Source organism: Budorcas taxicolor, chromosome 7 (assembly GCF_023091745.1).
Source record: "Budorcas taxicolor isolate Tak-1 chromosome 7, Takin1.1, whole genome shotgun sequence".
Lineage (NCBI taxonomy): Eukaryota > Metazoa > Chordata > Mammalia > Artiodactyla > Bovidae > Budorcas > Budorcas taxicolor.
In genome coordinates this window covers 45,639,251-45,664,208 of record NC_068916.1, presented here as the reverse complement: position 1 = coordinate 45,664,208, position 24,958 = coordinate 45,639,251, and the positions used below count along the sequence as shown (strand labels likewise).

Below are 24,958 nucleotides of genomic sequence, written 5' to 3'. Positions count from 1 at the left end.
GGACCTAAGCGAGAGCCCCGGGGCTGCCAAGGCTGGGAATGGATTGTCAATTAACACAAGTCTGCCCAACCCCAGGCAGGCTGGTGTGTGTGGGGGAGGGGAGGCCAGAACAGCAGGCCCCTATAGCCCAAGACACGACTTGGAGGGTTTCCCAAGGTGCAGGAAGAAGCACTTGGCTGAATTCTGTCACTGGAAGCAAGCCCCATGGCCACGAGGCCACCTCCTTACATGAGCACAGGAGTCTCTCTGACCTACAAGACCACAAGGCTCCCGAGCCCAGAGAGGACTCAGCCCTGATCCAATCCTGATCCTAGGAGGCAGTAGGCCCTCCTCAGAATCTGATCATAGCAACCATTTTGTGGACATCTGGTGTGTGCCAGGCACTGGATTTCTTGCTCCCAAGAACTCTTCAAAAAGGTTTTAAGAAGCCAAGAGCATGGTTTGTCCCTATTTTAAGGACTAGTTAGAGGTCTGAAGATAGCCCCAAGACGATCTTCTGGCGGGACCCAGTTTGGAATGACATCAAGCTAATGTCGGCCAGTTTTCACTGAGTGTTCGTGTGGGCCAGGTCCTGTGTCCAGGGCCTTCCAAGCATCATTTCTCTACATCATCTCGACCACTGCATAGGGCAGGTGCTGTTGTTATCATTCCCATTTTATAGACAAGAAAACTGATGCCCAGGGAGATTACATTCCCTGCCCAAGGTCCCACTGAACTTGACAGGCAATTTGAACCCAGGCTGTCTGGCTCCAGAGCTGAGCCCAAGCTCAAAACCTTGGCCTCAGAGGTAAAACTGCAGTATTTCTGGAACATGCAATGTTTTTTTAAGAACAAAAGAAACTAAGAATAGAGACAGACTAGAAAGGAATCGCTTGACTCGTCCTAGCCTCCCCTTCCTACGGCCCCCTGGCCTGGGCTGCCCGGCTCACCTCACCACGGGCTCTGGAATGGCCTCTGCCCCGGCGGGCACCTGCACACCTTTCTCCCATTCTTGTCGCCATGGGTCTGCCAAGATATAGTAGTCATCCGGGCTGAGCTGGTATGAGTCTGGGATCTTCATGGCTGTGATCAAGTCTGTCCGGAAAACCTGTAGGGAGACAAGGTGGAGGGAGAATGGTTTCAGATCGTCTCCAGGTGATCTGCTTCACAGGCCAGGGCAGGAAAAGGCAAATGCTGAAAGCCCACTCACTCAAAAATGAGAATACAACACAGAAGCAATAAGTACAATAACCCATCTTCTCTGAACCCATCTCCAATAAACGTTGAATTGAACTTACATGCTCTGATCTGCTCAAGGACAGAGTCTGAGTGATGGATAGGAATGGACCTTAGAGGGAAGAGGAAAGACATGTGGGAAAGGCAAAAATACTGAGGAAAAAAATCAGTTGGCAGAAAGGCTTGTGTGAATGCAATACTGCCATGAAGTGTCTGTTTAGGGAATTTTTGTTGAAGATTCAAAATTATGTTTGTTGTTGTAACTGCAGTTACAAGTGCAAAAGAAGCCAGGCAACTACACGCCAGGGCCTCAGGCAAATGGCTGAGAGAGAGGTCAGCTCTGGGGGAGCCTAGAGGGCAGCCGCCCGTGGGGCAGGGCCCCACGGTCCCCAGGAACAACGCCACCATATGCCCTGTTCAGTGGGCGCTCCGTTGTGCCATGCTCTATGAGGAGAAAGGAGAAGCGTGTGGAATTCCTTCTCAATCAAGCCCTTCCAAACCCCTCGGGGCCAGGCCACGAGTGGACACACCCTCGTGCTTTGGTTTCCTTGTGAGCACTTGCTCACTAAGGGGGAAACTTCTTTTCCCAACGTTCTATCTGTGACTCCCCACCCCAAAGCCACCTCCAAGCCCAGCCCCAGGCGCACTGGCAGTGCCTCATCTGTTCCAGTTGCTTGGCCTCACCACAAAGGGCTGCTGGAGGACTTGGTGGCAGCCCTAGACACTATGTGACTTGCTCTGGTACCAACTTTCCCAGTGAACATCACAAGTTAAAGGAGCGTTCATATCACAGAGAGAAAAGAAACCACTTTAGGGAGTCCTCCAGGTTTCAGACCCAACTCCAAGCCCACGCCCCTCCCTAGAAGACACAGCATCCACCAGCCTTCCAGGGGTGGTGGCCAGTCAGTGGTGACTTCTGCCTGCAGGAGGCCCCACCTGCTGGCCGTCTGCCTCACTTCAATCTAGGAGACAGCTGAAAGGGGGCACCAAGGGGGCTCAAGGCAGCGTCTTGCAGAAATCTAATCAATGTCTGCTTCTAACCAGAGAGGGCCCTTGCTTGCAAAAGGTCAAGTTTCTTGAAGACTCTATTTGCCAATATAATTTAATTGTTAAGACTAACACCCTAACATTTAATTAGGGTGTCAGTGTGAAAAAATTAAAATGAGATTACGATTAAATGCTAATTACACAGAAGATGAAATGTGGCAAAGATTTCACAACCCGGATAATTTGCATATCTTATTAGCAAGTAGCAAGACAACTAATATAAGAACATAAACTCAGGTAGTGGGTGCTTCTGTGCTGTCCTTCAGCACTCTCCCCACCTCTGCTAGCTGGGGTCAGGTTATTTCCCTCCGGGGCCCCCTGTTCAGGACCCAGCAGGGGTAAACTGGACCCACAGCAGACTGGTGACTGTCTCAAAGTTCTCCCAACCCTGGCAAGCCCTACGTGGTGCAACATCTAATGCCCTGTTACTCTGAATGCCATGAGGAACCAGCCTCCAGGGAAAGCCTGTCATCTTGCCCCTTCCAGAGCCCAGTGCCACTGTGTGCCCCTCCAAAAAGGCACTGGTGAGTCTGAAATCTCTTGCTGTTCCCTTTTCCTGAGCTATAGTTCAAATGCTGCCTTGTGGGATCACCCTGATCACTGCAAATCAGGGTGGCCAACCAGCCAACAGAGCCACTTTCCAGCCCATGGCCCTGTCTCACTTCTGAGTATGTATACTCCCCAAAATTAACTGGTGGATGCATGTTCCTTGCTTCTTGTCATCTCTCCTGCCACACCTGTCCTGTTCTCTGCAACATTCTCAGGGCTTGGCAGGGTGACTGGCACATAGTAGGTGCTTGATAAATAGTAACTGAGAGAATGATTAAATGGATGAGTGAATAAAAGGGCCCCTCTGGGAAGTTACCTGAGAAGTCTGATGACCCCAGCTGGCTCCTTGGCAGTGCTTTTTGAACCCCCATGAACTGGAGAAACACCTCATGGATACATCCAGAGCTGAACCAACCCAAGTACCTGGACCAAATGGAGCAAGAGGCAGCCCTGGTCTGTATGTGCAGACAGAGTGCCAAGCCACACCAGCAGGGGAGAGGTGGCTCTGTCCTAGGAACAGGCTTGGTGCTGAGAACTCAAGAGCAGGAAAGGATCCCATGCTCAACTCAGGTAAGGAGATTCAGGAGAGAAAAAGAGTCTGGTCCCAAGAGAGCTGCAAGCTTCATCTGGTGTGACTGGATGCCACTGGCCCCTTTGGGCAGAGGACTGACGGAAGCACAGGAAGGGCAGCACTATCTTACAGGTACTAGTCAACACTTAAAAGAACACAGTGTGCCCAGCATCAATCCAATGGCTGTCCTTGAATTAACTGTTAGCCCCTATTCCAACTCTGTGAGGTGGATGGTGTTACCATCCCTATTCTACATTAGAGAAACCTGGGACTCAGGTTAGTTTAATAACCTACACAAGGTCCTACACATTAGAAGTGGCAAAGGAACCCAGACAGACAACTCTGGAGCCATCCAGCACTCCTCTGCAACCTCGCCCCTCTTGGCCACTGGCTCACTGCCAATGCCCTTGAATTAACCCAAAGCCAAATCAAGGGGCTTCCCCAAAGGCTGGAATATGCAAATCAGATGGTGACCTCTGCAAGTTCCAAGTTCTCCAGCGGCTTTCCACTGTCTTCTCCCTGCCCTCAGGACAAGCCATGACTGCATTAGTAGCCAGTCTCCCTCCCGAGCACGTCTCACACTTGGCACAGGGGAGGACCCCACTGGGACACTTCTCCCTGCCAAAATGGGGGCAGTCTGTTTCACTCTCAGGGTGTTACTTCAGCCCACAACTTCTCTAGGAAGGCTTCTCTGATGCCAGGCTGGGTTCTGGGCTTCCTCTGGACTCCCACAGCCCCTCTACTGGTATCCCTTGGTTTCCTGCCAGGCCTTCCCCACTAGAAGGTAAGCTCAGTGAGGTCTGGCCAGGCTACAGGCTGCAACAGTGCACGCAGGGCCTGACACATGCTAGGTGCTAACTAAGGCTGAATGATTGAAGAGCCTCCCGTGGATCTGCCACCATCTTTCTGGGTAGCTGCCCGAGGATACAGCTGGGGACTGTACCTTCCAAAGGAACCCCTGAATACTCATATAAAACCTGTCCACAAACAGGGCAACCCAAACATCTTTCTGTCTTAAATCGCCAAAGGTTAGGCTTCCAAAAAAAGGCTCAATTATTCTCCTAAAATGCCTCTGAATTATTTACGAAAACTAAATAAATAATAAAATGGACACTGATGAACTGGAGGCCTTGCCATGGCAAGGAAGTTGGAAGCTGGAAAACAAGCAATTTTCTAAGAATGTGAATGTTTACTATTTTTCTCTTTTGGCAGAAGGTGACAAATTGTCTTTAAAGGTCTGCTGCCTAGCAACCAAGTTCTGCTGAGCTGCTTGGGAGACGTTAATTGTAGCTTCTTCAAACAGTATGAAGAATGTTTAAAGGTCTAAAACTCTAACCTAGTAACCAATGTGAGTGCAAGAGGTGTCAATGCAGCTCTGAAGATAGCTGGAGACCCTGCTCTGCCCAGACATGGGGAAGCTGCATGGGGCTTGCCTTCTAGTTCCTCTTCCCAAGACTGAGACCACAAGCACCGAAAAGCCTGTCTATCTCTCCGAGCCTATTTTCCCACGGAGAACCAAAAATGCGCTATGCCAGAAAGCACGTCATGTCTGAAGTCTGACGTGATCTCCAAAAGCAGATGAAGACGGTGACAACAGACAACTTTCAACTCTGCTATCCTCAGCATTCCTGTACATGATCGTGAGATTTATGAATAGTATTTGAACATTTCATCCTGGGACCTTGGTTTCTGCTTCCTTTTCTCAAGAGTAAAGTATTATATATCAGTGTATTTCAGACCAAGAGGCACCAAAGGGAAGTTCCGTTACTTAAGGAAAAGCTCCAGTACTCATCATAATTACAGAATACAATTATCTGTGTAATTATTTGTTTAACGTCCATCTCCTCTAATAATCAAGCTGAGAGAGGCAGAGACTATGTGTCCTGCTTATCATTGTGCCTATTTGTGGCACAGTGCCTGGCACACAGCAGGTATTCAAGAAATGTTTGTGAAATTAGTGAGTGAGTGAATGAATGCATGAACCACAGGATTTGCCTAAATCCTATATGACTAAACTCTGAAACTTCCTCTCTTGCCTAGCAGGGAGAGTGAAGGCAGAGGGCTGGCCCAAAGGATTCTTCCAGGCAGAACTCAGCAACTGGTCTTGGTGGTTGTCCCAAAGCCAGTGAAAATGGCTTTGGCCAGGACAGCCTCTCCTTGCCTTCTATCCACATCAAAAGGCCCCGTGCAAAGCTAGGGGCCTAACTCTCTAATCTCCCAAAGGATGTACGACAGTCTGTCTTGGAAGAGCCATGTAAAATCACTACCAAATGCTCATTTGAAATTTGTGTTATTCTGAGCACCTCATCTCATTAGAAGGGACAGCTAACAGTGAAAAGTAATTGCCCTGCTGTAGCATGCTAGGTGCTACGCTAAACACTTTATATATACAATCTCACCTATTTCATATTCCTCCCACTTTACAGACGTGGGGACCAAGCCTCAGAGAGGTTAAACCACTTGCCTGAGGTCTGCCCTGTGCTTTAACCAATGCAATCCTGCCTGCAAACCAGTCTGCTATTTCTTCTCTTAAAAAAAAAAAAATCTCTTTCTTGGGCTGGAAATTGATAAAGTATCTCAGCCAAGAGCATACTCAGATACTTAAAATTAAGCATAAAACACCAGAGAAGGGCTCTGGAAATAGCTTCCCAGTCCTATTCAAGCCACCACTAGGCTAATCTGGTCAGACACTTACACACACACACACACACACACACACACACACACACACACACACACACACTCAACATCTCTTTCTCTTTCACAAGGATAACAGCACTTCCTGCTCTTAAACAGGATTTATTACACACATTTCTTTTGCAAGACAAGTCCCAGAGGCCGGGAGGCCTTTCCAGCTGGCGGGAGCAGCAGTGTTTCTGACTATATGAGAAGCGGATTCTGCCCCCCACCCCAGAGCAGTGGGAGGCCCAGTGGAAGGGCCCCCCTCACCGCCCGCCTGCCTGCCAGGGTAGCAGAAGAGTTGTTGGCTAGAAGCATGGCTCACAGCCACAGGGTCAAGCAAAAAAAAACCCTTTTCTGGGGAATCTCCTATTTACTCTCAAGTTTGGGAGCACTCTGCCTTTCACTATAACATATGCCATCACTGTTTTAATATATATATTGTGTCATTTCAAACATTTGGATAATACCTCTGCTCCTCCAGGAAAGCACCTTATTTATCCCATGGCTTTGCACCCCAACACCCATCTGGCCACCCTTGCATTCACCCAGGGGGGAAGGGACCCATCTTCAAAAGCAATGGGTCAAGCAGAAACGCAGCATTCTCACCCTCCACTTTCCTAGGGAGGGCCTTTCCTAGGGAGGGCCATCCTTATATAGGAACTTTCACAGACACTGGATCTGGAAGACCTCCACTGGGGGCAGAGGCTGTTCACAGGGTCACCTGTTTCTCCCAGGCCCTGTTCCAGGGATGAGGCTAAGGACTGGTGAAGGGCCCCTGCGGAACCCACAGAGAAGCCCCCCATTCTCTCATCTCGAGGTATGTACAGTTTGTCACCAGGGCCTAAAAAGGAGCCCAACACTTGCCCACCCGTTCTGAGACCATCCAGGCTTCCATCCCAGGCACGGCAGCTCCATCTTCACTCACGTCTGGGCTCTCCCCAACCCTAGACTCCACGGGCCTCAGGACAGGACAGTCACACCTACAGAACAGACACTGCAGGACAGCACTCTACAGACAACCACCCTGAGGTGCACAAAGACTATACTTGCCCAAAGTCTCACAGGTCCTCAGTGGCAAGCTGGCTACATCTCTCATAACGGACACCTTCCTGTGCAGCACCTGCATCCTGCTAACGGTCAGAAGACAAGCTCCCCAGGGACAGGGCCTGCGCTTTCTAAGTCCCTGGCACTAGGCTGGGCCTCAGAGGTGCTCTCGAGTGTTTGCTGAGTTTATTTATTTATTTTTTTAACTTTTTATTTTTACTTTATTTTACTTTATAATGCTGTATTGGTTTTGCCATACATCGACATGAATCCACCACGGGTGTACATGCGATCCCAAACATGAACCCCCCTCCCACCTCCCTCCCCACAACATCCCTCTGGGTCATGGGTTTGCTGGGTCATGGGTTTGCTGGTTTGCTGAGTTTAATCACTAAAGTCCTAAAGACCTATCTCCCTGCCTGTTGGCTGACTTCTGGGGACTCTGAATTCCTGAAAACACAGCCTTCTACCTCAAGAGAGCCTGTCTGGGGAAATCCTCACTTCTCAGCCTGCTCCTCTATCTGCCTCTCTGCCCCAGGCCTGAGGAAGACATGGCTTCAAAACAGCACTCTCCCAACCACAGTCTCCCAACCACCTGGCTTCCAGGTCTCTACTCAAACTGCCCTTCCCACCCATGCCAGGCCGAGGGCTTAGCAGAAACCTGTCAGTCCCCTGGCCACTGTGGGAGAAGGGAGGAGCTGTGGGTGATGCCACACCCACACGGCCAGCATTTGTTTAGGTCACTGAACCAGGCTAGAAGGCCTTCCCTTCTTCCCTCAACTTTCAGTGAGGACCAAGCCAGAAACTCCCATCTTAGCAGATCAGGGAAAAAGGTAGTTCTTAACCCTGGCTTCCAGCAGGAGGGCTTTGAAAAAGTACAGGTGCCTGGGGCCCTACTCCAAAGCATTCAAGTCAGAATTCTTGAAAATGGTATGGGATAGGGGTCTGATATTGGTATTTTATAAAATAATCCCTGGTCTGTGATCTCTGTCAGGCTCTCAGAGGTATGACCCACAAAGTTACATTCACAGTATTTAGTGAGACAGGCCAGGTCAGAAACACAAGGCCTCAGTGCAGTTTATGATACCAGCTCTCCCAGGCTAGGATAATCCCCATCCTCTCCTTCAGGACGGGGCCTGGCCAACTTAAGCACACAAGGTACAGAGCTCAGCTTTGTTGGGATCCCACTGGCAGGCAGAGTAGAGGAAGGCAGCAGCCTGTGTTCCTGGGGTCAGCCCCACCTTTTCCCTCCACTGCCAAACGGATCCTGCAGCCAACTTCAGACTAAGTGTACTGCCACCAAAAATCCTAAACCAGCCTCTCAGGAATCCCAGGGCCTGTTCTTTCAGCCCCGAGTACTAAGGCCTGCAGTCCCCTCTCAATCAGGCTGAGGGAAGCCGCCCACTGGTTAAGGGCCAGAATGAGAAGCTGGGCCTCAAGGCCTCGGCCCTGTCCAGGGTCCTGACTCCTGGTCAGAGCATTCTGTTCCAGCCTGGGGCCTCTCCCTCTTATGTGCAGGGCGCCCCTTGATTTGCACCCTCAAAGTGCACATATCATCTCAGGGGCTGCCCTGCCAGTCCCGTCTAAACCCATTCCCTGCCCTTTTCATAACTGGCGGCTTCTCTACGGGCCAGTGCTGCTGTCACGCTAAATACTCCTGATGCTCAAATCCCCATTCATCACTGTCCATCTTCAAAGATGAGGAGACGAAGAGAATTCTGAGTCCCATGGCTCTGCGTGCAGCCACCGGGAAGGGACTCCTGCACCACACACCATCAACTTGCATGTATTGAAGCTGGGAACTTGAACCAGACTGGGAGCAGACCGTGTGCACAGCCTGAAAACCAGCTCCCAGGCTTTTTATTCTGGGACTGAGTGGGAGAGACTCCAGAAGCCCTTTCACCAGGGTGTCGGAAGCCCTTAGCCCCCAGCACCAGGAGATTAGGAAGGCCTTTCTCTCCAGCCCGTGCATAGAAAGAGAAGGGACAGCCCAATGAAGAGATTTAGTGTGAGCATTATCTTCCGCCAAATCCTCGCTTTCATCTCCGCCTTCTCTAGAGCCAAATAATTTGGAAGCTTTCATCGATGGTTTCCTCTCTGCCCCACGAAAACTTGGAATTTATGCCGGCTTATGGCTCAGCCTCCTCGCTTAGGGGACGAGGGAAACCTCGCAGGCTGCTCTCCCGCCTGCTGTGGGAGGAAAAGCTTGTCCTTGGCGACAGTTCAAGACAGGGAAGACTTCCTCAGCCCTCCAGGAGCCTAGGACTTGAGGGCGTCAGAGGCCCTCCCTGCCCCTGCAGAGACTTCTGGGCTTGAACCCAGGGCTGTGCACAGCCAGTCCCCATTCAGCACCCGCGCAATGGTTCAATTCTATTTTTAGGTGGAGAAAGGTTCAAAGGCCCTGCGCAGGAAAATCCAAGAGGGAGGGGAATTCTCAGCGTCATGCAAATCACACTTTCCCCTCAGCCTCTGCCTGACACCTGTTTCCCCCTAGCCAGCTGGCCTATCCTGGTATCGATAGCAGCCTGGTCCCCAGGATCTCCGCCCAGAGCAGAGGCCCCTCCTCCTCCTGCTGCTTAAAGTGAGAGCTAGGGGAAAGAACTAAGCCAGCCCCAGGGGCTCCCCGGAACTTCCCCTCCATTCTCCAATCTGAATAGCCCATGAAGGCAGTGAGGAGGTGAGATTCTCAGAGGCAGGTTCCTCAGCTTCAAAACAGCAGGATGACTACTGCCTTTCAGGACCAGGGAGAGACAGAAGGTGGCTAGGGTTTTACTAATCCAGCCCAAGTAGTAACTGCGAGCCGCTGTAGCTCTCAAGATGAGGGTCAGGGTAGAGAGGTGGTCCCAGGGCCCTAGCACACTCTTCTCCTACTTCCCAATGCACAAGAACACAGTCTGTCCACCCACTGAGCAGGGTACTGTTAGTCGCTCAGATGGGTCGACTCCTTGCGACCCCATACACTGAAGCCCCCCAGGCTCCTCTGTCCATGGAATTCCCCAGGCAAGAATACTGGAGTGGGTCGCCATTTCCCTCTCCAGGGGATCTTCCCGACCCAGGAATGGAACCCTATTAAGAGCCTCAAGAACAACATCTTCCCATGCCCACCTCACTCCCAGTTTTTATTCCAGTCCTTACTGCATTCCTGGAGATATCTCCTTCTGTCTCCACCCCTCCACTGTAGGGCCAAGGGAAGACAGTTGGTTAAGGGATGGGAACAGGATGCTTCAGAACTCAAATCGGTGTCCCCACCTCCAATCCCCACAAAAGATGAGTCCCAGGGTAGGCCAACTCCGTGGGGAGTCCTTTTTCAAATGCAAGGTTCTGTGGAAGACACCCCTAGGGACTGGCTAAGGACAGCAGCTGCTGGATCACCACTGCTGCGAGGAGAGGAAAAGAGGTTGCCAGGCTCAGAACAAAGATATCCTCCTTCAGTCCCGGGCAGGGCCAAGTGCTTTGCCCTAAAACTCTGAGCCTTCCCACACTGGTGCTGTTGGCCCCAATAACTTCACATCTTGACTATATATATAACCTTAGGACCTTCAGTTTCCTTACTATAACAGGAGGGTTAACAAAAACTAAAGCGTCCAGCCCGTGTGTGCGTACTAAGTCACTCAGTCGTGTCCGACTCTTTGTGACCCTGTGGACTGTAGCCCGCCAGGCTCCTCTATCCATGGAATTCTCCAGGCAAGAATACTGGAGGGGGTTGCCATGCCCTCCTCCAGGGGATCTTCCTGACCAGGGGATCGAACCTGTGTCTCTTGCGTTACAGGTAGATTCTTTACCACTGAGCCATCGGGGAAGCTCTGTGGCCTGCAGAACAATGTCTCCCTTAAAGGTCAGACTTAAAACCACCCCACTGGGGACTCAGGGCTCTTGCAGCCTCATCTGTTCTAAAGGTCTCTTCTGTGCCCACTGTAATGCACTGCAGACCTAAGAGGGAGCAATGAGGCTCTAGCATGTGATTTTTCAGGGGCTACAGGAGGCAGGGCCCCATGTCCATTTGTCTACCCACTTCCAAAACTCTCTACAGCCCCAGATGTCATAGACATCCCTACCTGTCCCAAAAGACAGGGTCAAAGCAGGGAGGAGTAAAGTGCAGGTGCAGGTGGAATGGGCATAATAAGGAGCGGATGACCTGACTGGATGACTCTGAAGACGCCATCCTTCATCCCTACATCAGCGAATCCTATCACTCTTGCTTGGCTCAGCCTCCAAAATGTCCCATATATCCTACTGCTTCTTACTCCACTGCACTCACCCAGCTCTAAGGCCACCATAATTTCTCTCCTGGACAACTGCTAAAGAAGCCTCCCTGCTCCCACTCTTGCCCATCACATTCCCTCCCCCTCACAGCAGTCAGCGGGACCTTTAATTAAAACATCAGACTATGTCATTACCCTGCTTAGAATCTTTGAAAGGCTCCTCCCCTCACTCAGATCAATAGGAACATCTTTACAACGACCTACAACGTTATGAGAACTGGCACTCCCAGCCTTTCCTCTCAATCACTTCACTCGGCCACACTGGTCTTGTTTCGCAATGGCTACGTCCTCTTCCGGGAGACCCCTCTCCCCGTACACCTGCACTCCCCTGCACGGTCCTTCCTCTCCACAGGTCTCTGCTCCTCCACTCTGCTCCTCCACTCTGCTCCACTCCTCCACACCTCTCCCCTTGTTTCATCTTTCTCCAGGATACTTGTCATTACCCACCTCGGAGGGCTTCTTTTCGTTCTGCCGGGGCCAACCCGATTTGGTGCTGCTGGGCAGTTTGGAGCATCTTGATGCAGATGTCGCATGACCTGCAGAGAGAGCACAGCCCATGAGGGGCCCCTGGCAGGCCAGGAACACCACCCACCCATGTCCAGGGAAAGGAAACCTGTAAGGCAAGCTCTGGCTTGAATGTTCGGGAGGTGGAGACCTCTGTGAGCATCTGGTAGACTGTCCCTGCTCTGGGCCTCTCCAACGATGAATGGGGACATGACGCCTCCTCCACTCACCAACCAGCAGAGACTTGGGAGGTGAAAGGTAGCTGGACAAGGACTCAGTATTAGCTTTCTATGTGACCCAAGAGGGTTGCTCTAAAGTAGACACTTAAGCCTGAGCCCTGGCTCAGTCAATTAGCTCCTCATGATGGGCAAATGAGTTAGTCTGAGCCTCAGCTTGCTTTTGTATAAAATGGGAGCAGAGAGTAACTATCCTCAGAGTTTTTGTGAGAATTAAATGAGACCATGCCTGTAAAGTCTTAGTACAGTCCCTTGCACAAGGCAATGCTTTGATAAACACTACCATTATCACTCGGGTTGTAAAGGCCCTTGTGGGACCATTTACATGAGTGCATGTCACTCTGTGGGTCACTCCACTCCAATGGGTCAAAGGAGCAGAGCACAGCCTAGATGGGCAGTGCGGGGACTGGTGAGAAGGGAGTGTGCCACAGCCCAGCCCAACTCCAATGCAGATACAGGGCTCGGCTGCCAGGTACTCTCCCTTGCAGGTGCCAGAGGCTTCAAGGGTTCCTTTGCCTGAAATAAAGTTAGAAGCAGAGGACAGACACAGGCCACAGGCAGCGTGACTGCAGTCACAGGGGGCCAAATGCTGTGATCTACTGCCATGGGGAGGAAGAGCCAGCCAGGTCAGACTCCAGGGCCAAGCTGGAGTCTGAGCAAACAGACCCCAAAGGACAGTGAAGGAAACCCGGAGGGAGAGAGCAGGCGAGGACTAGCTTCTCACCCTTAGTGCATGTGTTCCTGAACCCTCAGGTTCCTGGGGGCAGGAGAACTCCAGGGACTCTAAGGGGGCCTTGAGGCTCTCCCCAATCCCAGCTGCTCACCATATATGTGAACAAGCTAAGGTCTACAGCTGCAGGGCTCCAGGCCCAGCCTCTGTGGCAGTGCAGCCTCTTTCTCAGCCTGGGCTTTCACCTGAGGGCACCACTAGGTGGGAATCTTCTGGCAGCACATCTCTCCTACACAGGGCAGAATGGCACTCTTTACTCTGACTGGCTCATGCAGGCCCGGGTTCCTGCGGCATCTGAGAAGAGCTGCCTTCTGGTACCAGGGACAAACGCTCACCTAATGCAAACTTTCTTGCCTCCACATTTCAGGAGAGGTTCCCTAAGCCCCATTTTCTGTGTAAGAGTGTCCCCCTCTGTCCAGCTGACACACCCAGCTCCCACACAAGTCTATCTCCGAGATTCTATTGCCAAGATCCCATGAAGGTCAGGATCCTTCATTAATTTCTTCAGCAAACATTTACTGATCACCTATTATGTACTCCATCTAGCCGGATATGGCAGTCAGCAAGTCATGACCTCTCTTACCAAGGAGCTTACTTTGATAAGGAAATGGCACTTAGTTAGGAAATAACACTGATCAGGCAATTATAATGAAGAGTGACAGGGTTTTTTGCCTGTTGTGTGGACACTTCCACAGGGCCCTGACTCAACAGCAGGGCCAGAGGGAGTGAGGTGTGTTCCTAGCAGCCCGGAAGAGCACAGGCCAAAAAAGGCCTAGAGGGGAGTTGATCTGTTCCAACAAGAGCAAAACACATGGGGTTGAGAGCTAGAGGTAAAGGGGAGCAGAGCTGAGGAGGACAGCAAGGCCCTGAAGGCCATGTTGGTGTGGGGATCTCAAAGGGAGCAGAGGGGCCCGGCCTGCTTTATGCTTCCATCAACATGGAGACCCTGGAGCAATGTCCCACCCCCCTAGTCTGGGCCTGTGGTCCTGATAATTATTCAAACACTTTCCCTACAGAAGCCCCACAGGGAAGGCCTTACTGTCAGTGGTATCAGAGTTGTCGCTGCTGATGGAGTACTTTCGCCTCTTCTCTTCCATCTGCAACGAAAATAAGCCCCATTATACTCACAGGCGGCTTGGGAAATCCTCAACCTCTCAGAAAACTGCCCATCAATCTGCCTCCCCACACTCAGCCCGCTGCAGCGGAACAGTGAGAACAAGGCCATGCCCTAGCCTTCTCCTCAGGCAGTCTCCCCCTTCTCTCACCCACCTACATGGGCCCTGGGGCTGGGGCAGGGGGCAGCATCTCTCAGCTCCTGAGCCCAGAGCCTCACACAACAGAGAATCTAGTCAAAGATGACAACGAGGGAGGACAAGGCGGGTCAGCAGCCCCAGAATGAGCAGTGACTTGGACCTGCCTCTGCCCCGCTCCCTCACCCGCCACGGAGTCCACTCTCACCTGCAAGCTGCAACTGGCGCCCTGCTGGAGGCAGAGGAGGGAAAACAGAAACAAGACAGGCTCTCCCAGGAGGACCAGGCTACGGGAGTTGAGGGGCAAGCCAGCCTGCAAGCACTGGGCGCACATTCTGCACATCCTGAGAGCGGCAGCCAGAGCGGCGTGGAACTGGGGTGGGGCAGGGAGGCTCCAAGCTGGCTTCCCGAGCCACACCAGGGCCAGAGCGAATGGGCTGCGCCGCCCACCCTCCCTCCCCTCATTGTCCATCTCCAGGTAAAAACACAAACTCACTTTCCCTCCACTACAATGTTTAGCTTCAAGGTAGAAGGGCGGCTCTCCCACACTGAGTTCTTTCCCCTACCCATGCCAACTCAGCTATCTCATGTTCCTAACAACCTGCGGAGTTGTGAGCTATTAGCTTCATTTACTGAGGAGGCTCAGTGCCTTGTCCTGCTAGTGACTTGGCTGAACTGGGATTTGAATCCACGTGGTCTGATCCCTGAGCCCACACTGAGCTGCCTTTGTGCCCTTGTCAGCTCCTGCCTGTTGGAAGTGCTTTCCTCCCCACTATTTCCTCTAATCCTGCAGAGTCCTGGGTGGCAGAGCCTGCCCTGGTCCCCTCTTGGAGGGGAGCACACTGAGAGACTTGTTAACCTGCCTTAGGTCTCACAGCTAGTCAGTGGCTGAGTCCCAATTCAGAGAACAGACCCAGGGCTCGGAGCCCACGGTGCTTTTCACCATGTTTCTGTCAGCCTAGACCCTGGGCTGCCTCACTGTACACAGCAAAGGACAAGGATCCAGTGTCAGTAGGGAGAAAGCCCAGCTGCCGACCAACAGGGCTGCCCAGCCCCACTGTGAATCCCATTTGCCACCTGCTGTCACCCCAAGTCTGTTCATGCGGAGCCCTGGGAGGGGTCACCTTATTTTACTGTGGCCTTGCAGAGGCCTTAGGAGCATTGGCTCTCTAAGGTGGGTTGCAATTACCCAGAACTCTGAGCTACTCAGAAGGACCCTCTGGCCTCAAACTTGACCTTAGACAGGAGCTTTTCTCCACCCCCATGTCTCCCGAGAGTAGGGTTAGGATGGAAGGTTCATTGGGGCTGCTTGCTGCCCAGCCGCAAAGGTGGAAGCCAAGTGCTCTTCAGAGGGTGTGGAGGTCTGGAGGCATGCCTGGTGGGGAGGAGCACGGATGCCAAGGAGGCAGGAACCAGAGTTGAAATGGCTAAGTACCCACTGCTTGGGGAGGGGCGCATCCTGGCACACAGGGACCCCAATGAGGCCTCAGAACCGGCCCTTGGTGCTGGCAGGCATGATGGCTGCTTCCCTTTCGCAGGTGAGGAAAATGAAGCTCAGAGGTTAAGTGACTTGCCCAAGATCACAGTTCTTGTAAGAGGTTTCTCTGACTCAGGAGACCATGCTCTTGACCTTGAGACTACTCTGTCTCTGTGCAGCCCAGTGGCTCAGGTCATAGACTGAATGACTGAATGGGGCAATAATACTCCACCCCCCAGATCCTTGCCCATCCTTGATGTCCTCTGGGGTCTGCATGCGACAGAGGTGACTGTAACACAACTCTGACTCCAGCCTGAATCTTGCCAACCCAGCTGTCGCAGGTAGGGTAGGAGAAGGGGGAGGAGTGCTCTTAGAGCACCCATCTGTTTTCTTCTGAGATCCTCTACATGAACGGCATTTTTCTTCATTTCCAGCAAACAGGCACTTGCAAGCCAGGCTGTCCCATAATATAAAAGCAGCAGCACTGGACTCAGGGAGGCCAAGTTCAAATCCTATCTCCACCCCTCACTAGACCAGGGACATTGGGAAAGACACACCTCCCCAAAGACACAAATTGGATCTAGAATTTTACATAAATCTCCTGAACTTAAAATGCTGGCAACTGATTTAGATATTTAAAACACTTCGAGAGGGCCAAACTAAACACATCTGTGGGCCAGAATCAGCTGGTGAGTGAAGGAGAGCAGCATAAAGCCCTTAGCACAGTGGCTGGCATTCCATATGGGTGCTGGTTATTAATACCACAGCAGACTTGGGCCAGGTGAACAGTTCTACCAGCTGCCACCCAAAGGCCTCCTCAGCAAGGCAGTGAGCTGTGCAGTAAGGAAGGTTCCTGCCAACAGGACCCCTTGACTGCCAGGACCTCCTCCTACTGCTGTTTCCTGCTCCCCAAGACCAGTGTGACCTGTCAGCACACAGACCTGCACCCCACCCTCAGCCAGCTCCTCCATGAAACACCCCAGAGTCCTCCTGGACAGCGTGTTATTATGGAAGCAGATTTTGCGGCGGCTTAATTGGAATAATAACTAGGCTTCAGAGGGAAACCACTGCTTTGCTTCTTCTCTTTGAACCAAGTCTGTTCGAAAGGTCTCCTTGCCTTAGGTAAGCCTCTTCTCAGTGGGCAATGAAGCCTCAAATGAGGCCTGGCCTCCACTGCGGGACAAGGCTTTGCCCCATGACGTCCCCCTCCAACCCAGCACAGAGGACACGGAGGATTCTTACCAAAGCTGAAATCCTGGGCTACACGTGCAGGTGGGGGATGGGGGTGCCAAGACGTGATCTTGGCCTCTCGTTTTTCCTCTCTGCTGGCTCCCCTAACCTCTCCCAAAGCAAGGTCTGCCCTAGGAAAATATTCAGGGTCACGAGGCACTTACTTTTAGGGACAGAAAGTACCACAAAGGAGACTCTGGGAAAGAAGTGTCCCCTTTTCCTGCCATTGCTACCAGTCTGCTTGCACTCCCACACCTTCCCCAGCTATGAAGACACACACAGCTCTCCTCTGGGAGTGTGGATGTCCTAGAGTCCCCTCAGGGAGCCGCCTTGCTGTGGCTCCTCCACCCCACTGCTGACCCTCGGCAAGTGCAGTGCGCGCTCCCTCCAGGACACACAGAGAATCCAGCCGCCTTCCCCATCTTTACTGCTTCTACGCTGGTCCAGGCCAGTCTCATCTCTCGCAGGACTCCTCATTCATCTCCCAACTTTCCCTACTGCTCCCTCATAATCCAGGATCCACACAGTAGCCAGAATGACCTTCAAAAAACACACATCAGATCATGTCATATCGCCTATTTCAAATCTTTCACAGGCTCCCTGTTGATCAAGGGCAAAACTCAAGCTTCTAACCATAAGACTTTATATGATCTGGTACCTGCCTACTGCATATTGACCACCAGCCCGTTTCCCACCACTTCCCAGTCGAACCAGCCTCCTTTCGTTTCCTGAAACAGACAGTGTGCACCTCCAGACCTGTGCACAGGTGTGCTCTGTGCCTGTAATGGTCTACACAATCTAGGCACCTTGGACTTTTCATCCTTCAGGTTTCGGCTTAAACATCACAGAGGTCTACGCCAGCTGCCTTATCTACAGAAAGCCCACCACCCAGTTACTCAGCTTCTTTAGAAATGCTTCTTAAGCTACTTGTTGAATGTCCTTCTCCTTCAGAGTATATGTTCTACAACAAGAAAAAGTGTCACTGTTTGGATCCTTGCTTGTCCCCAGTACCCCTTCGAGTTGTACCTAGCACATAACAGGGGTTTGGTACACATGAAGTGCTGAGTGTGTTCTTGTCTCCTCCCTCCAGAAGTGTGGGGCCACACAGCCCAGCCAGCCTGCTCGCAGCCTGTGGGAGCAAACACCCCAGCCCAAGATTTAGACCTGTTTGCACAGCCCGCCTTCCCCGTCTTAACCTCACACGTTTTCCAAGAGGCTTTATTTGGTTGGGCTCCTGGCTAATGATCAATGTCAACTCAGTAATAGGGCAGCAGTTTGGTGGCAGATGTTTTCTTGGCAGCAACTAGCCACTGGTCTTAGTGGGGACCTCAGGTCTGGACTTGAAACACCAATGCCCAATGCCAGCCCCCTTTAAAGACCCCTCCGCAAATAAACTCAAATAAACACCCTGGGCCTCTATTAACGCCCCTCCAGCTGACCCTGGAAACAGTGGGTCTTTCAGGCCTGCTACTGCAGCAGCTCCCTGGGCAGTTAAAACACCCCAACCTGGCCTCCGGCCTCTCCTCTCTGGGGGCCACCAGGCGTGCCCAGCGTGCCACCACACACAGCAGGATTTCGTCTTCCTCCTTTAAAAAGGGGAGGAAAAGGCTTTCAAGCAGGCAATTTACCATTCCAGACACAATCTTTCGAAGAGAAACAAAAACTCTCCCTGTCTGAGGCAGACCGCTAAGGCGTGTGTGTAATAAGATGCTAATACAATTTAATGATATTTCGGCTGGAAAACCTGTCCTCAGAGCCTGCTTGTGTCGGGAAGGCCAGACATTCAGAAAACAAGAGCTGCACACTCTTAAACCGTTTTAAATGGGGGTCAGAGCCCCACTCTTTCCTATCTCTCATTAACTTTAATGCCTTCTCAGGGACAGTAACTGCTGTGACAACAGTGATTTTGTACACATAGATCCTCAGACTTGCTTCTCCAATCACAGGGAATCCTAACCCTCCTCCAACACCCATCATTGCTCGCCTGTCCCGGGGGCACCCAGCTCCCCTAGAACACACTCTCCACCCCCACCCTCCAGACCCAGTTCTGAGGACATGCCAAGGGGATCCTGGGAGACAGAAAGGGGCTTTGTCTACTCTGTCCTTCAGCACTTTCACACCCTACCCTCCACCTCAGAGTGGGCAAAGTTCAGCCCACTCACTCCACGGATGACTGCCCATTGGCAACTGCAGGGTCCTTCTGGTTCCTTCTTCAGAGAAGGGAGCTGGCTCTCTGGCCTACCTTAAAGGGGAGAGGTCAAAGGTCAGCTGCATTTGGGTCCTATCCAGGTTATTAATAGTAAGAATAGCTAATACCAATCAAGTGCTTATCCCATGCCCGGCTTTGTGCTTAGTCTTCTTTATGCAACATATCACTTAATCCACACACCCACCATGAGGCAGGTACTGTCAGTAACACAGCTGCAGATGAAGAAACTGAGGCATGGAGCAATTGCCACAGCTGGTGACTGCAAAGCCAGCACTCAAACCTCGGCTGTCGGACCTTAAAGAGAGCACCTTGCCCCCAGCACACAGTGCACACACCTACAACTCGGAGTATGGTTGGGGTGCTCCAGATTCCTGTGGGTTTCCTGAGAATCTTCCTGGGTTCCTCACCTTTGAGACACAGTAAGGATCTTACATGGATATTCCCCTCTTCACAAGTCCAACTTGGCCTCCCCTTAGAGACCCCAAAGGGAAAACTGTGAGTCCCAAAAAGAGCCTGCTGGATGAGCTGTGAAGAATTTGGACTGGAAGCCTCTGATTGGGTCTTGGGTGTAAGATAAGTACCTCCCTGATAACTGGAACAATGCTTAATCAGAATACCCTGCCCCCAACCTCAAGGATGTGGAAATCAGTGCCAAAAGCCTCACCTCAAGATTGTGGAAGGACTTGGGGGCTGGGGATCAGAGTCCCACCTCACCTGTCAACAAAAGCTAAGTGGAGATTTCCCACTGCCTCTTGGATCAGTGTTATTGGCCATTCAGCCAGGCCATTTAGGGAAAGGAAAAGCACGCTGGATGGGAAATGTTCTGGAAACATTTGCTGCATCCTGAGCCCAAACAACTCTACCCTTAAACACTTCAACTCCAAAAGTACCGGGGAGACCCTTGGCTAAACAGTTTCAAAACCAACACTCACTGCAAGTCTTGCTGCCTGGGGCGAGGACTTCCCTCAGTGAGGCATTTGCTGTGGAACCAAATGCTTTTCCACTCTAGACAACAGCCAACAGCACTTGGGACAACTGAGAGGCCTCCAGATCAAACAAACATCCCTTTTTCCCCTACCATGCAAACTTTCTCAATAAATTATTCGCCCACTTCGGATCAAAGCCTGTTTTTGCAGCCTGTGACCTAAAAAGCAAATAGCATCTCTTAAACATGAAAGCCCTCCTCCCTGCCTGGGTCGGCTTTATTACTCATTCCTTCCTCTTACAGTTATTCTGTTGTTATTTTCCTTCTCTGCTTGTTAGATCGTTCTGCGAGTCCCAACCCGCCTGAGGAAGATGGGGCAGGAGAGATGGTGCCTTCACTTGGGGCCCTAAGGTGGAAAAGGAAGTCAGGGTAGGGGAGAAGCCAGCACCCTGGGAACCCAGGAAACAGGGCCAGGCCCGGTTGGCAGCTCCCTGCCCAGCTCTTCTGCCAAATGTCCTACTGGGAATTTTACCAGTGAAGGGAGGGAGTTAATGTCACCCTGGGAGGAGAGGCCAGGAGGCCCTACCACCACCCAGGCCCAAGACTAAGTCAGCAAACACAAACGTTAAAGGGACATCCTGACAGCTTGTCTGGCCTCAAAGCTCAGGGTTCCGCCCCCTTGCAACAAAGGCAAGGTAGCAGTCAGTTGGGTCCTCTCAGCTCCTCGGCTAGGAGTGCAAACGCGATGCCTCCTGACGACCCCTGCAAACTTAAGACCGTGTATAAAAACTTCGTGTCTTGGAATTCCAAAGTGGGGGACGACAAGAGAGAATGCTAAGCGCGAGGGCAAGATTTGGGAATTTGCAGAGACCAGAGGCGCCGGATGCATCCTGCCCTTGGCACTGAGCAAAGGGAAACACAACCCTTCCCGTCCCACCAGCCCAAGGCATGAAACCAGAAGACAAGATGCTAAGGAAAAACGTCCCGGCCGGCAGCAAAGGCTAAGGGGATTGGGATGGGGGTGGCGCGCGCCTCCAGCCTGCCCCTAAAGGTAGTCCGCGGGACAGCAGGCTGGAGGCGCGCCGGCGTGATTCTGACCGCGGGAGCCGGGAGGAGGAGCCGGAGGTGGCTGCGGGGGGCTCCAGCCCTGGCTGGAAGCGGTTCAGGCAGGGGGTGGCGCCGGGAGGTGGCCTTAACCCGGGAGCGGAAGGAGGAGCTTAGGTGTAACGGGTGAGAGTAGTCGAACCCCTTGGGGGTGGCAACTGTGTGTGGTGGGGGACACAGAGTGTGTGTGGGGAGGGTGGGTGTCCTGGGCCTCTAGAAGCTACAGTGAAGCCTTCCTGCTTGTCTCGCAGACATCCTCCTTTTCTGACATTAAAGCTACGAACCACCAAGCTGACCCCCTCTCTCCTTGGCCTGAAGTACAGGGTATCTCAGGGGCCAGGGATAAGCGGGAAGGGACCGGAGGGAGCCACAAGTCTGCACCCAGGCGGAGAGGAGGCGGGCAGAAGCCGCTCCGCAGGCGCAGGCGAGTGGGTGGGAAGGAGGGAGGGAGAGAGGGAGGAAGGAGGTGAGGCCGGGAAGATGCCACTGCCGGGGGCGGGGCGGGGCCGCGGATCCGGGAGAGGGACTGCAGCGGTGCTTGGTGGGGGCGGGGGCTGCAATGTCACTCATTTGGGGGTCAGGTGTGTAAGTCCCAAGCTCAGGGCGCCACTTGCCTACATCTTCCCAGTACCACCCAGGGATCGGGGCGGAGGCGGAGGGCAGGGGACTGCAGAACCGTCCCCTGAGCGGGACGCGAACCGGTAGAGTTGGGAGAAGGTAAACAAGGGCCACGCCCCCTGCCGTCGCCCCGCGGGCGCGCACCCGCCGCTCCGGCGGCCGCCGGTACATTTCCACTCCCAGCAGCGTCTCTCCCCCGCTGGACTCGCGCGCAGCCCTGGACGGTGGGGGGTGGGGGGGTTGCCCCCGACCCCAGCCCGCGCCCCCCGCGCTGGAGCTGTGAACCCTCCATACTCACCTGGAAAGGGTATCCCCCGCCCCTCCAAAAAACTGCTTAATTTGTGCAGAGCCTCCGCGCCCGGGAGCCGAGCATGCTGCCCCCGCGTGCATAGCCCGCGTGCACCCAGCCGGGAGAGGGGGCAACAGGGCGGAGGCGGTGGCCCCCGGAAGGTGTCTGGGACCGGACCGGCTGCACGTGAGCCCAGCGCGGGGTCATGTGCACCGGCTCGACCCGGTTCGGCGCCCGGACGTGCTGCGTATCAACAAAATGAAACTCGGGGAGACAGGAGGGCAGATACCCCCGGGTCCTCCGAACCTACGTCCCCGGCCGCGCGACCTCCTCTCCGCACAGGTCTCCAGCCGCAGCCCCTCCGCCCAGCCAGAGCCCGCGGGGCAAGTTGCAGCCCAGGCGCGCCCCCGCCCGCCCGCGCCCCCTCCCCGGCCCAGGGGCGCTTTGCCGCAGTCATTAATAAAGAAGGTCGCCAAGCTCACCCTTCCAAAAGTTGCTGTTGCATGCGCCCCTCTCAGCCTCCCCGCAATGTACTCTTTAAAACACGACTGACCAACATGCGCAATCTCCCCTGTGCTGTGCATCGGCACCCCCCCCCCCAACCCCGCGCGCGCGCTGGCTTCCTAGAACAGGCAGCCAGCAGGAGAGAGAGGGAGCGAGCGAGCAAGAGAGAGAGAGAGAGGGAGCGAGAAGCGCTGGCAGATCTGTTGCAAAAACACAAAATAACGCCGTGGAGATGCGCAGGGCCAGTCGCCGGGGGCTGGATCTTACCTTGCTCCGCGGTGCCCTTCCGAGGGGCGCTACCCACGGTTACGCGCCGCGGCTGGGGCCGGCGTGGGAAGGATGCTCCTGAAACCCGGAGCTCCTGGGGCCGGCGCGGGCGGGCGGGGGGCGCGCATCCATCCGGGGTCGTGGCGAAGGAGGTGGCCGGGGCCGTGGGGTCCCCGGCACCGCACCCTGGCCGGGGACGGTCAGCCCGCTGGACCTAAGCCCTTGACGCTAGGAGTGGGCGCAAAGTAACTCCATGAACGCCTCTCACCCACCCCCCCAAATAGCCTCCAACTGCGATGGCCGCGGTCGGCACCATTCACCAACCCCCCTGTGTATGTTTCTGTTTCTTTTTAAACCAAGACTTCCTTGTGATCTCTTTAGAAAAAAAAAAATGTGTTGGGGTGGGGGTGGGGTGGGGGCAGGCGGGAGGAGCGAGGGAGGGGGAGTAGCCACTTTTTTCTTATTCACTCGGATCTCCACTCCTGACCCCCCCCGTCCACCCCCCCGCCCAGTTGTTTGGCTCCAGCAGCGGGTTCAGGTAGCGTTGCAGGCCTCCGGGTGGAGGGCACCCTGCTGGGCCGCCCTCTTGCCTGCACCTCGGGCCTGTACTCCCCACGGGCTCCGGGGCGCCCCCAGCCCGCCCTGTCCCCAGGGCCGGGCCCAAGCGGCGGCTGCGCCCGTGCAAGTCCCATCAGGTCTGCTCACACTTCACACACTCACACACATACTCCGCCCCTCCACTCTCACTCACACTTTCTGCTCACACCCCGCCCCCTTCGCGCCCCAGACCGGGGCGGCGCCCCCCGCAACCTTTAAAAAAAAAAAAAGCAAGCTTATACTTAAAAAAATCTTTTGGCGCCATATTAATGACGTACTTAAAATTTGCCATTTCTCCCTGCGTCAAAAAGACGTTTCTTTGCAAATAACAGCCTGAAGGCGACACTCGCGGAGGGAACGAGGTTTGCACAGAGCACCCCGCCTCCCGGGGTTCCAGCGCTGGAAGACCCTCGCTCTAGGCCCTGCTGGTTAAATCGCTGGTTTAAAAATGCGAAACGAATAAATCGCGTGGCGTTGTGCAGCGCCAGAAGTGAGCAGAAAGTGCTGGCAGGAGCGGAGGGGAGGGGCGCGCGCGAGTCTGGGGGAGGGGGCGCGGCTCTCCTCCCCCACCCAGAGCAGATGGAAACTAACATCTCGGGCTGGGGAAACTTGAAATTGTGGGCCACCTCAAGAAGGAGGGGCGGTCCGTAGAGAGGGTCCCTCTCGGGTTCATCGCCCCCTCCCCCCGCCCGAGTGCCTCCGGGCACCCGGCTCAGCCCCGCATTTCCGGGGGGTAAAGAACGCAGTGATGGGTGAGTGGGTGGGTGGCTGCACGTCCTGGTTCCAGTAGGAGTTTGCCCGAGGGTATCCACTTCCCCCTTGCTCCTTCCCACTCCCCTTAAAGGGTTAAAAACCAAGGGGCAACTTCCAAGGATTGGCACTTGGCGAGGAAGCGGGGCGCCCCTCTCCCCACCCTTCGCCTCCTCGCCCCTCCTCCTCCGGCTCCACTTCCCGACTTGACCTTGTGGTGCACAAACAGTTCGCTGGGATCCTCGCAGTTTCTGGAAGAAGGGCTTGCGCTCGCCAGGCAGGCGGGCTGTCGGGCGGCTCTCGGGCGCTGGCGGGGCCTTGGGTCCGTTCCCGGAGCCGCGGGCCACACCCACCCAGCCCGCTGCGCCCGCCGCACTCACCTTCTCTCGAGGAAGGAGCCTGGCTGGCCTTCTGGATGGGGAGAAGTGGGGGGCAAACTGCAGCCTTCTCAGATGCTCCCAGCTAGGGAGGGGGTGGTCTGGACTCAGGCGGGGTTTGGGGGAGGGGGAGACCTGGGAGCCAGGCCCAATATCCTCAAAGCATCATTGCCAACTTTTTCTAACCCCTCCTTTTTGGCTATCCCTCAAACATGATCCAATAATTTCTTCAACCTCACCTTTGACTTTGAAGGCACGTGGGTGGGTTGTGAACTGAAACAGGAACCGCCTCCCCTCTCCAAGACTGAAGGTTGTTTATCCTTTCTTTTCTCTCCACCCCTTCTGTGGAAAGATAAATATTCAATTTACATAAGATGACATTTATGGGACAATTAAGAAGATTCCCTGATGGAATGTTGTGAACACATTTGCTTATAGGAGAAATAAATCCAATAATAAACAAATTCATAATAACAGCACAAATCCTCAGACAGGGCGGATTGTCTACACAACAAAGAGGG

General features: G+C 53.6%; 1 protein-coding gene across 6 annotated transcripts in view; it reads right to left on the bottom strand.

Annotated features, from left to right (window-relative positions):
* JADE2 (jade family PHD finger 2) overlaps positions 1–24,341 on the bottom strand; it is a 50,442-nt gene extending 26,101 nt beyond the window's left edge. For 5 of the 6 annotated variants that reach the window (XR_008199688.1, XM_052643062.1, XM_052643065.1 and 2 more), the window contains exons 1-6: positions 24,272–24,336; positions 23,589–23,732; positions 22,714–22,941; positions 13,880–13,937; positions 11,818–11,906; positions 930–1,087 (exon numbers count right to left, since the gene is read on the bottom strand). Coding sequence is in view for 5 of the 6 variants with exons in the window: in XM_052643062.1 (XP_052499022.1) it covers positions 930–1,087; positions 11,818–11,906; positions 13,880–13,937 (305 nt within the window). In the remaining variant the exon portion in view is untranslated. Of the gene's footprint in view, positions 1–929; positions 1,088–11,817; positions 11,907–13,879; positions 13,938–22,713; positions 22,942–23,588; positions 23,733–24,271 lie in introns of all 6 variants that reach the window. The other variant, XM_052643063.1, reaches the window with a different exon arrangement.
* Positions 24,342–24,958: the final 617 nt, after the last annotated feature.